General features: G+C 47.9%; 1 protein-coding gene across 1 annotated transcript; it reads left to right on the top strand.

Moving 5' to 3' along the window:
* Nucleotides 1–3,627: 3,627 nt before the first annotated feature.
* On the top strand, nt 3,628–12,211 carry PNPO (pyridoxamine 5'-phosphate oxidase). The gene is made up of 7 exons (XM_056863556.1): nt 3,628–3,762; nt 5,489–5,613; nt 5,732–5,831; nt 7,090–7,143; nt 9,037–9,165; nt 9,895–9,965; nt 12,035–12,211. The coding sequence occupies exons 1-7, from the start codon at nt 3,628–3,630 to the stop codon at nt 12,198–12,200; spliced, it is 780 nt and encodes a 259-aa protein (XP_056719534.1). The 3' UTR covers nt 12,201–12,211.
* Nucleotides 12,212–13,388: the final 1,177 nt, after the last annotated feature.

The following is a 13,388-nucleotide window of genomic DNA, read 5'->3' as shown; positions in this document are numbered from 1 at the left end:
ACGAATCGGCTAAGATCGGCACAAAGTCCAGGAGTGGGCAGAAAAGAGAGGGAGGCAGTAGCAAGGCAGAGCCCCCCCCCCAAAAAAAACAATCCTTGGGAAGCCCACAAAGCAAAATGTTTACTCCATTGCACCAAAGGGCCTCCTTATATAAGTGATAGTAAAACCAGCCGCACCCCCAATTGTAGTCCCGGCTCCCTCTTCCAGCCCCCACGTACTTGTGAAGCTTTTAAATGGGAGACAGGGATGCCGCCTGAAAACGGGACTCTCTGCATCTCCCCCCAACCCAGCACATTCCTACTTTATATTTAAAATTATAAATATCTATAAATATATCTATATATTAAAAAAGCCTCCTTAGGAAGCCCCACGTTTTTCTACAGAGAATGTTGCCTTATATCCCCCCCTTCCTTGCCCAGTTCCAAATTATGTATTGTGAGCAGGTTGGTTTTTTTAAAAAAAAAATGTGTTTCCTGAACACAAAGAAACAAAATCTTGCCCTTCCGAATGACGCAAGTGCAATCCAAAGCCCCTGCCTCAGTACCAAACACGGGACCCCCCCCCCCCGGTTCTATTTGCTGGTCTGCGAAGCATGGCCTTCTCGGGGGGGGGACAGTGCGGGGGGGCAGTCCTTGGCTCATGAAAGAGAAGGGGGAAAGTCCGTGTGCAAAAGCCCCCCCCCCCCTCAGTGGTATGACAGCTCTGTGGCTTGGTGAAAGACTCCTAGCTGCTGTGGAAGGCACATCTGAGGCCCATGGAGGGGAGGGGGAATCTGTGGGGCATGGTAGCATATGTGTCTGCACTGCTGGGTTTGGTTGTGCACACCTGGTTCTGCGGACCCGCATGTGGAGACAGAATGCTGCAGTCCAGCGCCGACTTATTTTTTTATTTGTGTACTGAAACGCATGCATTCTCTTTCCAGATCTCTTTATTAAATTTCTTCGTCACCCCTCCTTTCTTTTTCTTTTTTTTTTAAAAGTCGCCTGATAACAGCCCTTTCTATGTATTATAGTGTACATTGTATCATAGACTATATATTGCATTGTGTTTCCTACATGTTTCAAAAACATACGGCTTGTTATTTTTGAGCTTTTAAATTAAAAAAAATCCACTTTATTTTTAGTTGTAACTGCTTGAAGTATGTTTTTTTCTTTAATTAAGTGTCAAATCTTTGTTATTTTTTTATTAACGATGTAACTTGGCCAGCCAATGTGAGGCTAGCCTAGGGGAGAAACAATCACATATCTTGATTAAATAAATTTAGTTGTCAAAAGCAAACCCAACTAGTTTGGGAATAAAAGGATCCTTTTATTTTGTTAAGTGGGGAGATGGGAAGCACAGGCTCATTGAAGGCAGCTCTTTACTTTGTGGACAAAATACTTGGTGCAAGTAGGATGAAGGTGCCAGGAAACAGCAGGAGTCCCCGCTGTGGCAGGGGTGGGACATTGGGGATCACGGCTTTTCATCTAGCTCTCACCACTACAGCTATAAGGTTAAACACCGGACTAGGAAGTGGAAATCACAAAAGCTGAAGGTAAAACTAAGCAGGATATTTTGTTGTCAGAAAGGCAGAACTCCACTGCCATTTCAACCTTCTTTGTCCCTTTCCCCATGATGATCAAGGAAAGTAAAATATGCATGCAGATTTGGTTGAACTTCACTTTGAACTTTGCTTGAAATTTCTATCTCAAAATTCAACTTTTCTTAACTCAATATCTAGATTAAAAATAGTAACAATAACTCCCCTGCCATTTCCTTGGCTAATAAACTATTGACCACAACTCAAAGGCAGTTTTGTACTACGGTATTTGCAAAAGCTTCATACGTTCTTTGGTAAAGCTAAAGAGGAAAGGTATTCTTGGGAACAGCGACCCAGAATGGCTCTTTATGTGGCTTTTATCCTCCCCAGAATCTCTACTCCTGAGGATTGGGAGAAACTTAATGCCCCCCTAAAATAATTACATAGGCTTTTAAAAAAAGGCATCCATGACTTCAAGCTGAAATACTGCATACTGGGTGTCATAAAACTGTACTTTGGACGTCAGTGTTGGCTTGTCAGTAAATGGGATCCAAAGTCTTTTTTCTGCAAGATACGCTACTGGTCGTACCAGGCTAAAAATAATAATATTGCAATGACATTATCAGTACACTTTCACCAAGGATACCCTTGTTTTCTTCTCTGTAACAAACTCTGTTCAGCTCTTACTTTAAGCCAGCGGTTTTTCACCCCATGGCACCAGAACTACTTTGTTTACCAAAGCTCAAGCATGGAACACGTAAAGTAAGAAGTGTTTCTGAGCTTGTGCAGAGTGTCCTTGCCACTGAACCACCACAGCATTATCCAACAAGTCTGTCTTTAAGGGTGTACAAAACACAGCCTTTACAACTGGGTAACCGAAACAATCCTACACAACTGGGACTAGGGGGGAAGATTTTTTTCTAATCGAGACGGCATGCCTTACAAGTAGACTAGAACTCCAGGACCTGCCTGTTTGAAAAGCCTTAAGCGCAGCCGCTCTTTCAGCAGAACTCCAACTGGACCAGTATCATGGCGATCTGTTCCCTAAGCCCTCAAAACCACCAATGCCAGTGATCCTGTGGATTCCTTTCCCTTACCACACAAGCACCAGCCTCTGTACTGTGCAATCCTATCCTTGTTTACTCAGAAGCCTCAATTTGTTCAATACCATTTACTCCCAGGTAAGCACACACTTGGCTTCAGCCTCACTTGCAGTACACTTTACTACTTGTTATCAAATATCGTTTTGAACGGCTATCCACATTGGATATAACTAGAAAAGCAAGAGACAAAATACTCTAGATTCGCAAACTGGGAAATAAACCAATAGATTGGATTTGAATCATAATTTCTCGGAGGAAAAAAGCTGCATTTGAGCGCTGCCCTGGAAGGAACTTGTCCTTAATCACCGCACTGGTCCCAGGAACATGTTAAGTAGTATACATGGGTAAAAAAGACTACTGAGCATGTGCAAAAAGCATTTCTTACTTCTGGAAATGAAGCACTGCGTTAAAGCCCCGCTAAACAACCCCTTCCCATTTCAGCCACCTGAGCCTCTCCCTTCACAAAGAGGAACAAGATCCTCTACCTTAAAATCTCCATGCGCTTGCTTACAACCTTACGCATCACTTCCTGGTCTTCCTCCCCGCCCTCTTTTGCCATCTTTCTACTGGCTGCGCGTTTCTGACCTCTTCCTTCCCAATTGGAAGGCTCCATTGCCGCCCTCCCATAGGCTGCGGCCCTTGTCATTCTCTACGCTTAGAAGCCAACGGTCGTTTCCTGATTAGTCGATAACCGCCTTTTGCGAGTGACCTAACAGTCGCGTAGCAACGGTCGAAGGGGGGGTCACATTCCGTTGGTTTTGTGACAGAACCCCTCCCCCTTCGCTTCGCTCTCTCTATTGGCTGACGGAGGAGGAGGAACGCGAGCAAGACCGACACGAACCTTGTTGCCGCTGTCCTGATTGGGCGCTTTGGCTTTTGGACTCCCCACCCCCACAGCTTCTGAGGAGGACTGGAAAGAGAGGAGGTCGTTTGAGGAGAGTGTCTTTTCGGGCCCGCCTCCCGGCCGCTTCCGCGCATGCGCTCATCGTAGGCGAAGGTGCGCTTATGTTTAGTTGCCTCGTGGGTCTGGGGTGGCGCGGGTTGGTCCCCCTCGCGTTCCGTAGCTCAGGTCAAGCGCGAAGCTCGTCTTGTCCGATGGACCTGGGGTCCCTTCGGAAAAGCTACCGGGGAGATGAGGAGGTGAGCATGCAAGGCTGAGACCTGGAGCCTGTTTTCCACTGCTTTGTTTTGCGGGGGGGGGGGGAAGATGCTGCAAGGTCATGGGAGTGCGTGGCTTCACAGGGAGCCAGCCGTGAAATGCACCTGTCAACCTTTGGGATGGCTGTTGCAAAGGTAGATCCTGCAGGTGTGATATGGGGGGGGGGCTGAAATGGCTATTGGGTGAACCTGCTGGCTTCACAGGGAGCCAGCCGTGAAATGCACCTGTCAACCTTTGGGATGGCTTTTGCAAAGTTAGATCCTGCAGGTGTGATGTGGGGGGGGGGGCTGAAATGGCTTTTGGGTGAACCTGCTGGCTTCACCGGGAGCCAGCCATGAAATGCACCTGTCAACCTTTGGGATGGCTGATGCAAAGTTAGATCCTGCAGGTGTGATATGGGGGGGCTGAAATGGCTATTGGGTGAACCTGCTGGCTTCACCGGGAGCCAGCCGTGAAATGCACCTGTCAACCTTTGGGATGGCTGTTGCAAAGTTGGATCCTGCAGGTGTGATAGGGGGGGGGCTGAAATGGCTATTGGGTGAACCTGCTGGTAATGGCAGGAATGAAGGAGAGTTGGTTTTTATATGCCGACTTTCTCTACCACTTGAGAATCAAACTGGCTTACAATCACCTTCCCTTCCCCACAACAGACACCCTGTGAGGTAGGTGGGGCTGAGAGAGTGTGACTTGCCAAAGGTCACCCAGCTGGCTTTGTGTGTAGGAGCGGGGAAAACCAACCCAGTTCACCAGATTAGCCTACGCCGCTTATGTGGAGGAGTGGGGAATCAAACCTGGTTCTCCAGATTAGAGTGCACCGCTCCAAACCACCGCTCTGAACCACTGCACCGCGCTGGCTCGTGTGCACCACAAATGGACTAGGAAGGTGGGGTGGGCGACCCCCTGTGTTTTCACATGCTAGGGAAGCAAACGTTGCTCTGCTGGGGCATCTGTGGCAGTGATTCCCGTCATGGGCAAGGTGGCAGTGTAGGAGGAGACAATGTAAGCCTCACTCACAATGAGCTGCTGGAGCTTGGCTCTACTTGCCCCTGGCTGCCAGTAGCCTTTCAGGTTGGCCCCTTGGAACTTTCCCTGTTAGTTAAATGGTTGGGCTGTCACTTGTAATGTGGATGATGGTAGCTGATGAGGAGGGAAGATCTCAAGAAATTATTAAATTGGATGACGCGGGAGGCTTGCGGTGCAATTGTATGCAGATTTGTCCTTATAATGGGGTTGCCAACCTCCGGGGGTCGTTGGAGATCTCCCGCTATTACAACCAGGCAACAGAGATTTGTTCACCTGGAGAAAATGGCTGCTTTAGAAGGTGAACTCTATGGCATTGGAGTCCCTCCCTTCCCCAAATACCACCCTTCCTCAGGCTCCACCCCCAAAATATCCAGGTATTTCCCAACCCCAAAATGGCAACCCTATTTTATAAGCCTGCTGACTTAAATGGATTTAAAGGAATGTAGCTTTGCTTGGAGCAGTAGCTCTCCTGGGGAGCTGTGGGGTGGTAGAGAAGGGTAGGAAAGGATAGAGAGGGCAAGACCATGCAGGGAAATGTGGAGGAGAAAGAAACAATAGTGTTAGGCCATTTTGGGAGAAGAGAAAGCTTATGCCAGCTCTGTTCCTGTTGCCGCTTCCTGAAATGGTGGGTGTGCCCTGTGTAACTGGGCCTTCTGTGATGGTGCTTCTTACTCCTTTCCTCAGGCTTTTGAGGAGAAAGACCTTTCCTCCCTTGACCCCATTAAGCAGTTCTCTGTATGGTTCGAAGAGGCTTTGAAGTGTCCCTCCATTGGGGAAGTCAATGCAATGTGTTTGGCCACCTGTACAAGGTAGGAATTGAATTGCCACCCAATGGCTTAGGTTCCTTTTGCTTTATGAATTCCATACCGATTTGTTCTTGCAACTAAATTTCTATGTTTGTCTTGCTGTTCTTACTTGCTTTCCCAGGGATGGAAGGCCCTCTGCGCGAATGCTCCTTTTGAAGGGGTTTAGCCAGGAAGGCTTTTGCTTCTTCACCAACCAAGAGAGCCGTAAAGGAAGGGAACTGGTGAGTGCATCTGTGCGAAAGAAGGCCGGTGGGGCATTCCTGTAGTTCATAGATCAGCACTCTGATGTGCATGTTATGACCTTGAGTCTAGGCCTGTTGCACAAACATAGGGCACTCTGAGAGATCTGTTTTGTTTTGCTTCATTCCGCTATCGTTACCTATGGGAAGCGACAAAGACTAGTTGGAATGTACTGAAGCTCTGTTTTGCAAGATCTGAGCAAGGCTGTCAAAGATAGGACATTTTGGAGGACTTTCATTCATAGGGTTGCCATGAGTCGGTAGCGACTTGACAGCACTTAACACACACACACACACACTGAAGCTCTGTGCCTCAATGGATGACCCGTAGAGGTCCTCTGTGGCTTCTGAGATCTCACCAGATCAGCAGCTGGTGGGCCCTGAGCCAAAAAACTGTCCTTCTTATAGTTAAAATGCTTCAAGCAGAAAGATGGAAACCATTGAGAGAAGGAAAAGCTGGGGGTGGTGGTGAAGGCAATGAGCACAGAAGATGGGCGAACAATGAAGGTGAGCTTCCCAGTAAGCTGCTGTGAGCAGGGGTGGGTTGGGGGTTCCAGGCCTTCCTTTCCTTAGAAAATGGTACACCGGAGAAACTATTTCTCAACCAAACTAGTTTCCATAGCCGTATTTTCTAAAATCTTGTGTGCTTGTTTGTTTGTTTTTAAGCCATGATTTGGTTGCAAGGAGATGCCCTGATTTTGTTGCAGGGAGATGCCGTCAAGTGTTTTGTGAATGCTTTTGTTCAAACAGCAGCCGATTGCTTTCTTTTCACATTGCACCATCGTCTAAAGTCCCAGCTCTGCAGAAATGGGGGTCACACGTGTGCACGCTATCCCCATTTAATATCTGCTTAGTAACCGTGTTGACCTGCCTAGGCAGCCTAAAGAAAAGTGTATGTCTGGCGACAGCAGGGCCAGCTTGTGTGGGCACTGGTTCTTTTGGGAAGTTGCATACTTGCTGGGGAAGGGCGTGGGAGCCAATCTGCTGAGACCATGAGTGAACCAGCCCCCCCCCATCTAGTAACACAATCATTGGGGTCATACAGGCTGCTTTTTCAGAAGATGGAACTATCATTCTGTTGCAGTTGCTTTGAGAAGAAGGGCCCTCTCTGTTCTAAAGCTTCCGGGGCAAACAAGTGAACATTTTTTTGTATTCTTTGTTTCTTTTCTCACAGCTTGATGGTTTAAATATTTGAAGAGGATTTTTTGTTTGCTTATTCATGTTGTTTTGCCGCTTGCAGGACTCCAATCCATTTGCTTCACTTGTCTTCTACTGGGAGCCCCTCAATCGCCAGGTAAGCCTTTTTCTTTGCTTCTAATAAAAAGACTGCTAAAGAAGCACCTATAGTAGAAAATAAGATATGAAATGAGAGATTTCAGGGAATTTTTATCATGAGTTCTCCTCTTCCAGTTGTCATTTCTATGTTCTAAGCCTTGGCCATTTCTAGACAAGGCTTGAGGTGGCAAACGAGCAAAAACCTGCTGGGAGCCAGAGGGCCAGCCTGTTTCACTTAACCTGTCCTTGGTGATGGAGAGAGTCAAACTCTGATCCTATCCTGCACCCCTACATTTATCGTCTCTTAGATCAGAGGCATTTGGGACATGGGTGTGATTTTGGGGGAGGTGTTGAACACACAAACACATGGAGCTGCCTTATACTGAATCAGACCCTGAATCAGTCAGTATTGACTACTCACACTGGCAGCAGCTCTCTAGGGTCTCAGGCAGAGGACTTTCACATCACCTACTTGCCTAGTCCCTTTAACTGGAGGTCCTGGGGATTGAACATGGGACCTTCTGCATGCCAAGCAGATGCTCTACCACTGAGCCACATCCCTTCCCCTTGAGGAGTCCTTGAGTTTGGTTCAAACAGCCTCTTGGTCCTTGAGTTTGGTTCAAACTGAAATGTCCCCTGGGAAAAGTGTGGATGCAGGAGCTGCTGCCTCAGATTTAACAGATTCTTAAATTCCATAGCAATTCCATATTGTAGAACCCGAACGTAGGTGGTGGCAGGTTCCCTGGAGAGAAATCTTCCAAGTAAATGAACACATTTATGGGTTGCCCTGTTTAACTATTTGGCGCCAGATTTCCAGGGAAGGCTTTTAGTGCAAAGACCAAGTTACTTAGCCATAACCTTTTAATCGTGTCCTTTTTGCAAAGAGCTCGGGACCATATGCATGTTTTCTCCTCTCCTTCATTTTATCCTTGCAACAGCCCTGTGGGGTAGGTGAGGCCGAGAGTGACTGGCCCAAGTTCACCCAGTGAGCTTCCGTGGCATAGTGGAGATTTAAACTCTGGACCTAGTGCAACACTTAACCGTTGGATAACACTACTTTTATTTAACTTTCCCTTGATGGTAAGTGGGCTTATCAGGTGGGCAGAGGTTGAGAGGATTCTGCATAAAGATCTTGGGTTGGAACCAGCAATCTGTTAGTGGAAGGTGTGATGGGTCACGGATCTTCCCCATATTCTCCTCCCTCAGCAGAACTGATATCAGGAAAGTTGGTTCTCCAGGTCATGGGGCCCATGTGGAGTAAAAGCCACATAGTGCATTAAGGAGGAAAAAATTGCCCCTTTTTTGCTCCAGCCCCCCCCCCCCCCCCAAGAATAAACTTTTCTGGGGTCGGAGGAAGATCTGTGGTCCTTGTATGAGCAGATGACTGGATCCACCCAGCTTAACTGGGGATGAGTAGAGATGGGAAGGTCTCCTTAGACAAGGGACCGGTGCCTGCCTGGAAAAGAGTAAGGACTTTTTTGGGGGGCAGTGACTCAAAGCAAGTCAACCAAAATGGTTCTCTGCACTACAGTGAAGTTTCAACAATGCAGAATTCCATTGGGATGAGATGTGTTTGTGTATGTAAAGTGCTGTCAAATTGCAGCCGATTCATGGTGACCCAGTGGGGTTTTCAAGGCACAGAGGTGGTTTGCTATTGCCTTCCTCTCCACAACAACCCTGGTATTCCTTGGTGGTCTCCATCCAAGTACTAACCAGGGCCGACCCTGCTTAGCTTCTGAGATCTGATGAGATCAGGGTAGCCTGGCCCATCCAGGCTAGCCAATCAACCATGAGTTCAGTGAACAGAGCAGGATACATTTCAGTTAAATAATAAAAATAAAACCTGTTAATAGAAGCTCCATCTCTCACCAGGACACCTCACTTTAGAACTGATTTATTTTATTTTTTGCAGGTGCGGATTGAGGGCTCCGTGGAGAGGCTGCCCGATCAGGAGTCTGAGAAATACTTCTACTTGCGACCGAAGAGCAGCCAAATTGCGGCTGTTGTGAGCAATCAAAGTACAGTGATTGCAGGCAGAGAGGTGAGGAGCAGCGGTTCCTTTCAGAATTCCCTTTTGTCAGCTGAACGAATGCGAGAACATTTTCCTCGTTTTCTTTTCAGCTGCATGCTTGGTCACATTATGTGACGTTAATGATGTCTCCCAGCATTCTTTATGTTTTCTTATACTCTGCGTGATGAGTCAAAAGGGGTACGTGTGTATCATGCCCCGGGCAGGTATCCTTTCTTTTAATGCAAGGCTGCATGTCTCAGCGTTTCCCAAGGAGGAACATTCTTTGGTAGATGTGTGTGTGTAAAGTGCCATCAAGTTGCAGCCGACTTATGGCGACCCCTTTTGGGGTTTTCATGGCAAGAGGTGGTTTGTCAGTGCCTTCCTCTGCACAGCAACCCTGGTATTCCTTGGTGGTCTCTCATCCAAATACTAACCAGGGCTGACCCTGCTTAGCTTCTGAGATCTGACGAAGGCAGGCTAGCCTGGCCCATCCAGGTCAGGTCCGTTTGGTAGATACAACAATTTTAAACCTCCTCCTTGGAAAGACAGACAAAAAATGTCTGGGCTGATAATGGCTGTTTGTGTGTGTATCCGGATGTATGTCACTCTCGCACGTCCATTGATTTAGCAGCTGTAAGCTTGATTTCAATCCCGCACGTTGGCCTGCAGCTCACTGCATTGTGGTGCCACGTTTCTTTACGACTTTGTCAGTTTACACCTGCCTACCTGAGGCCTTCACAGCTCTTCTCCCTTTGCTAGTATTTGCGGAAGAGAAATGCAGAATTGGAAGAGGTGTACCGTGAGGCCACAGTGCCTAAGCCGGCTTACTGGTGAGTTGAAATTCTGGCGTTTCGGAGCTCGGTCCTGCATGCTGTCCTTCATCCCTTGCTCTCGCAGCGGCTGTCAAATACTCTTTGTAAATCCTAACCCAGAAACTTGTTCTATTTTTCAAGCAAGTCTGAGTTTCTTAGGAAGACGGATCCTGTACCACATTCTGAGCTGTGGTACACACACGCATGCAAAATCACAGCATCTCTCCCCACCTCCCGCAACGTAGTGCTGGAAACTTGCCTTTACTCTTGTTAAATTGTTATTGAGATTCCAGTAAAAGGTTAAACTAAGAGCTTTTTGAACTGCTTGGCTGCAAACTCCGTCTAAGTCTGTCTGGTACACATGCACTAGGAGCCTCATGACGTGGGGAATTCAGGGGAGTTTCTTGCTCCTGACTGCATTGGGGAGATGGAAGCATGCATTGTCGGGCAACCCCCCCCCCAAAAAAAAATCTTGAATGGACATATACATTGTGCTCTTTACAGGATTCATAATAACTCTCAGAAGAGTTTCCACGAAGAGGTAACCTGCTGCAAAAAGAACAAACACAATATTTGTGGCACCTTCATAGAATCATAGAGTTGGAAGGAACCACCAGGGTCATCTAGTTCAACCCCCTGCACAATACAGGAAATTAACAACTACCTCCCCCCACATCCCCAGTAACCCCAACCCTCCCCCTGCCATGCAGGATCCCACAATCAAAGCACTCCCGACAGATGGCCATCTAGCCTCTGCTTAAAGACCTCCAAAGACGGGGACTCCACCACCCTCTGAGGCAGCACATTCCACCGTCAAACAGCCCTCACCATCAGAAAGTTCTTCCTAATGTTTAGGTGGAATCGCTTTTCTATTAGTTTAAATCCATTACTCCATGCCCTAGTCTCTGGAGCAACAGAGAACAAGCTAGTTCCCTCATCAACCTGACATCCCTTCAAATATTTAAACATGGCTATCATGTCTCCCCTCAACCTTCTCTTCTCCAAACTAAACAAACCCAACTCCCTAAGTCTCTTGAAGGCCAACAGATTTTTATTCCCTAGCATAAACTTTTATGGACTAGACAAAGTGACCTTTGGTCCGTGCCAGTTGATACTGGAATAAAAATATGCTGATGATGGTGCTAAAATCATTCCCCTCCCCGCCCGCCCCTTGTAATAATGATTTCCTATCACGACCATTCTTTCATACTCCCAGACGCCCATGTACCTGCCCTTTGCCCAACTTGGGGGAGAATCCCTTCTCTGCCAAGCCCGCCTAGCCAAACAGGCATTGCCTTCCTCCTCTTCTCGGATTCCGCTTCTAGTGCTGTCGGTTTATACTCTGGAACGGCTGCCTCTCACTTTCACATGACCTCTGCAAAGGCATGCATGCTTTCAGAGCGGTTCTCTCTCTTCTTGCAGTCGGTTTGTTTCGTAGCGCCATCAATGCCTGCAGTGACCTATATCAGATTTTTAAGGCAGGCTCCCATCCCAGAGTTGACAGCATAGATTTCAGCATCAGGGGGACACGATAAAAGCAAGGGTAATAGAGCATGGAGGAGGGGCGAATGGTGTTGTAAGGCCATCGAGGAAGAAGAGTTGGTTTTTATCTACCACTTAAGAAAGAATCAAACCGGCTTACAATCTTCCCCTCCCCACAACAGGCACCCTGTGAGGTAGGTGGGGCTGAGAGAGTGTGACTAGCCCAAAGTCACCCAGCTGGCTTCATGTGGAGGAGTGGGGAAACCAAGACGGTTAACCAGATTAGCCTCTGCCGCTCGTGTGGAGGTGTGGGGAATCAAGCCCGGTTCTCCAGATCAGAGTCCCCTGCTCCAAGCCACTGCTCACGCTGGAGAAAAGCAGGGTTTTCAGTTTTGAAATAAATACAGTTGTTGGGCCTGAAGAACTGTGGAGAGGGCTACTCAGACTTATTTCTTGTGTTAGGTGTCGACTGAGCAGTTTGTTTGCTTTCCTAACTGGCCTGGTGTTAGAACTCACATGTTGGTTACAGGGTGAGGGGGGCGGCTGGAGTGTTTTCCAAAACCAGTTCCATTATTCCCTTTGAACAGTGTTCTTCTCTCTCCCAGGGGAGGCTACATCCTGAAGCCAGACGTCATAGAGTTCTGGCAGGGCCAAACCAGCCGTCTGCATGACCGCATCGTCTTCAGATACCTCCAGAGCAGCAGCGCACCCTTGGGGCCCATGACCCACAAAGGGGCTGGCAACTGGGTGTACGAGAGACTTTCGCCTTGAAAACTTGGGGCCGGGGGTGGGGAGGGGTATTGCCCCGTTTATGCTTTTCTTGGAATCATTGTGCCAAAGGCTTTTCTCCCCGCCCCCCTCCACACCCTGAGATGGAACAGATGGGTAAAGAGATAGTGGGCAGAGCGTTGGGCTCCTGGGCCTAACTTTCAGCCTAACCTATCTCGGAGTTGTGAGGATGAAATCGGGCTAATGGCCATCTACACCGCTCTGAGCTCCAGGTGGGACGCAAGGCAAATTAACAATGGAAATAAGCTACTTCAGCGCACGGGTTGATTGTGTATTTTAAACCTCTCCCAAATCTGTCATGTATCCCAGCCCCAAGGAACCCTGGGAAATACAATTCTATTAAGGGAATTTGCATTCTTAAAACACTCAGATTATACTTTCCAAGGTTGTGGAGGTTGGGAAGCTGTGACTGTTTCAATTTGGCTTAATTTTATAGTTTGGATGTAGTCTTCTACATCAAGGGTCTCCGAACTTGTGGAGCCTGTAGGCACTTTTGAAAGTTTGAGAAAAGTAGTGGGTGCCGTCACAAAATGGTTGCTATGGAGCGGTGGGGCCAATCACAAAATGTTGGAAGCGTCTTCCTACAATAGCAGCAGCTATTTCCCTGGAGGCCCAAGGGCCATGCCCCCGAGCACTTCTAAAGCGCCTACGGGACCAGTGAGATGGAGGAAGAGCCCGTCTTGACACTCTGCCTTGTTGGGGATTGGCACCGCGTTGGGGATCACTATTCCAGGTGGCTCTGCTTTGGGACATAGTGGGTAGGTTTCAGTTTGGGGCTCCTTCAACTCAGTAAGTCAGGTAGTCAAGATCAGGCTGTTTTGTGTTCTGTCCCAAGAGAACACAAATTCTGTAGCCCGCCCCCCCCCCCCCAATGAAACCTGCAAACATGTTGCCTTTTGGTATAATTCTATTGCAGAGCCAGCATGGTGTAGTGGTTAAGAGCGGTCGACTATAATCTGGAGAACCGGGTTCGATTCCCTACTCCTCCACATGCAGCCTGCTGGGTGACCTTGGGCCCGTCACAGTTCTCTCCAAACTCCCTCAGCCCCACCTACCTCACAAGGTGCCTGTTGGGGAGGGAAGGCGATTGTACGCTGCTTTGAGACTCCTTAAAGGTAGTGAAAAAGCTGGGTATAAGAACCAGCTCTTCTTTTTCCAATGTCTGCAAAG

This window comes from Euleptes europaea, chromosome 18 (genome assembly GCF_029931775.1).
Source record: "Euleptes europaea isolate rEulEur1 chromosome 18, rEulEur1.hap1, whole genome shotgun sequence".
NCBI lineage: Eukaryota > Metazoa > Chordata > Lepidosauria > Squamata > Sphaerodactylidae > Euleptes > Euleptes europaea.
Note: the sequence above shows the minus strand (reverse complement) of the source record. Positions and strands in the feature narration are given on the sequence as shown.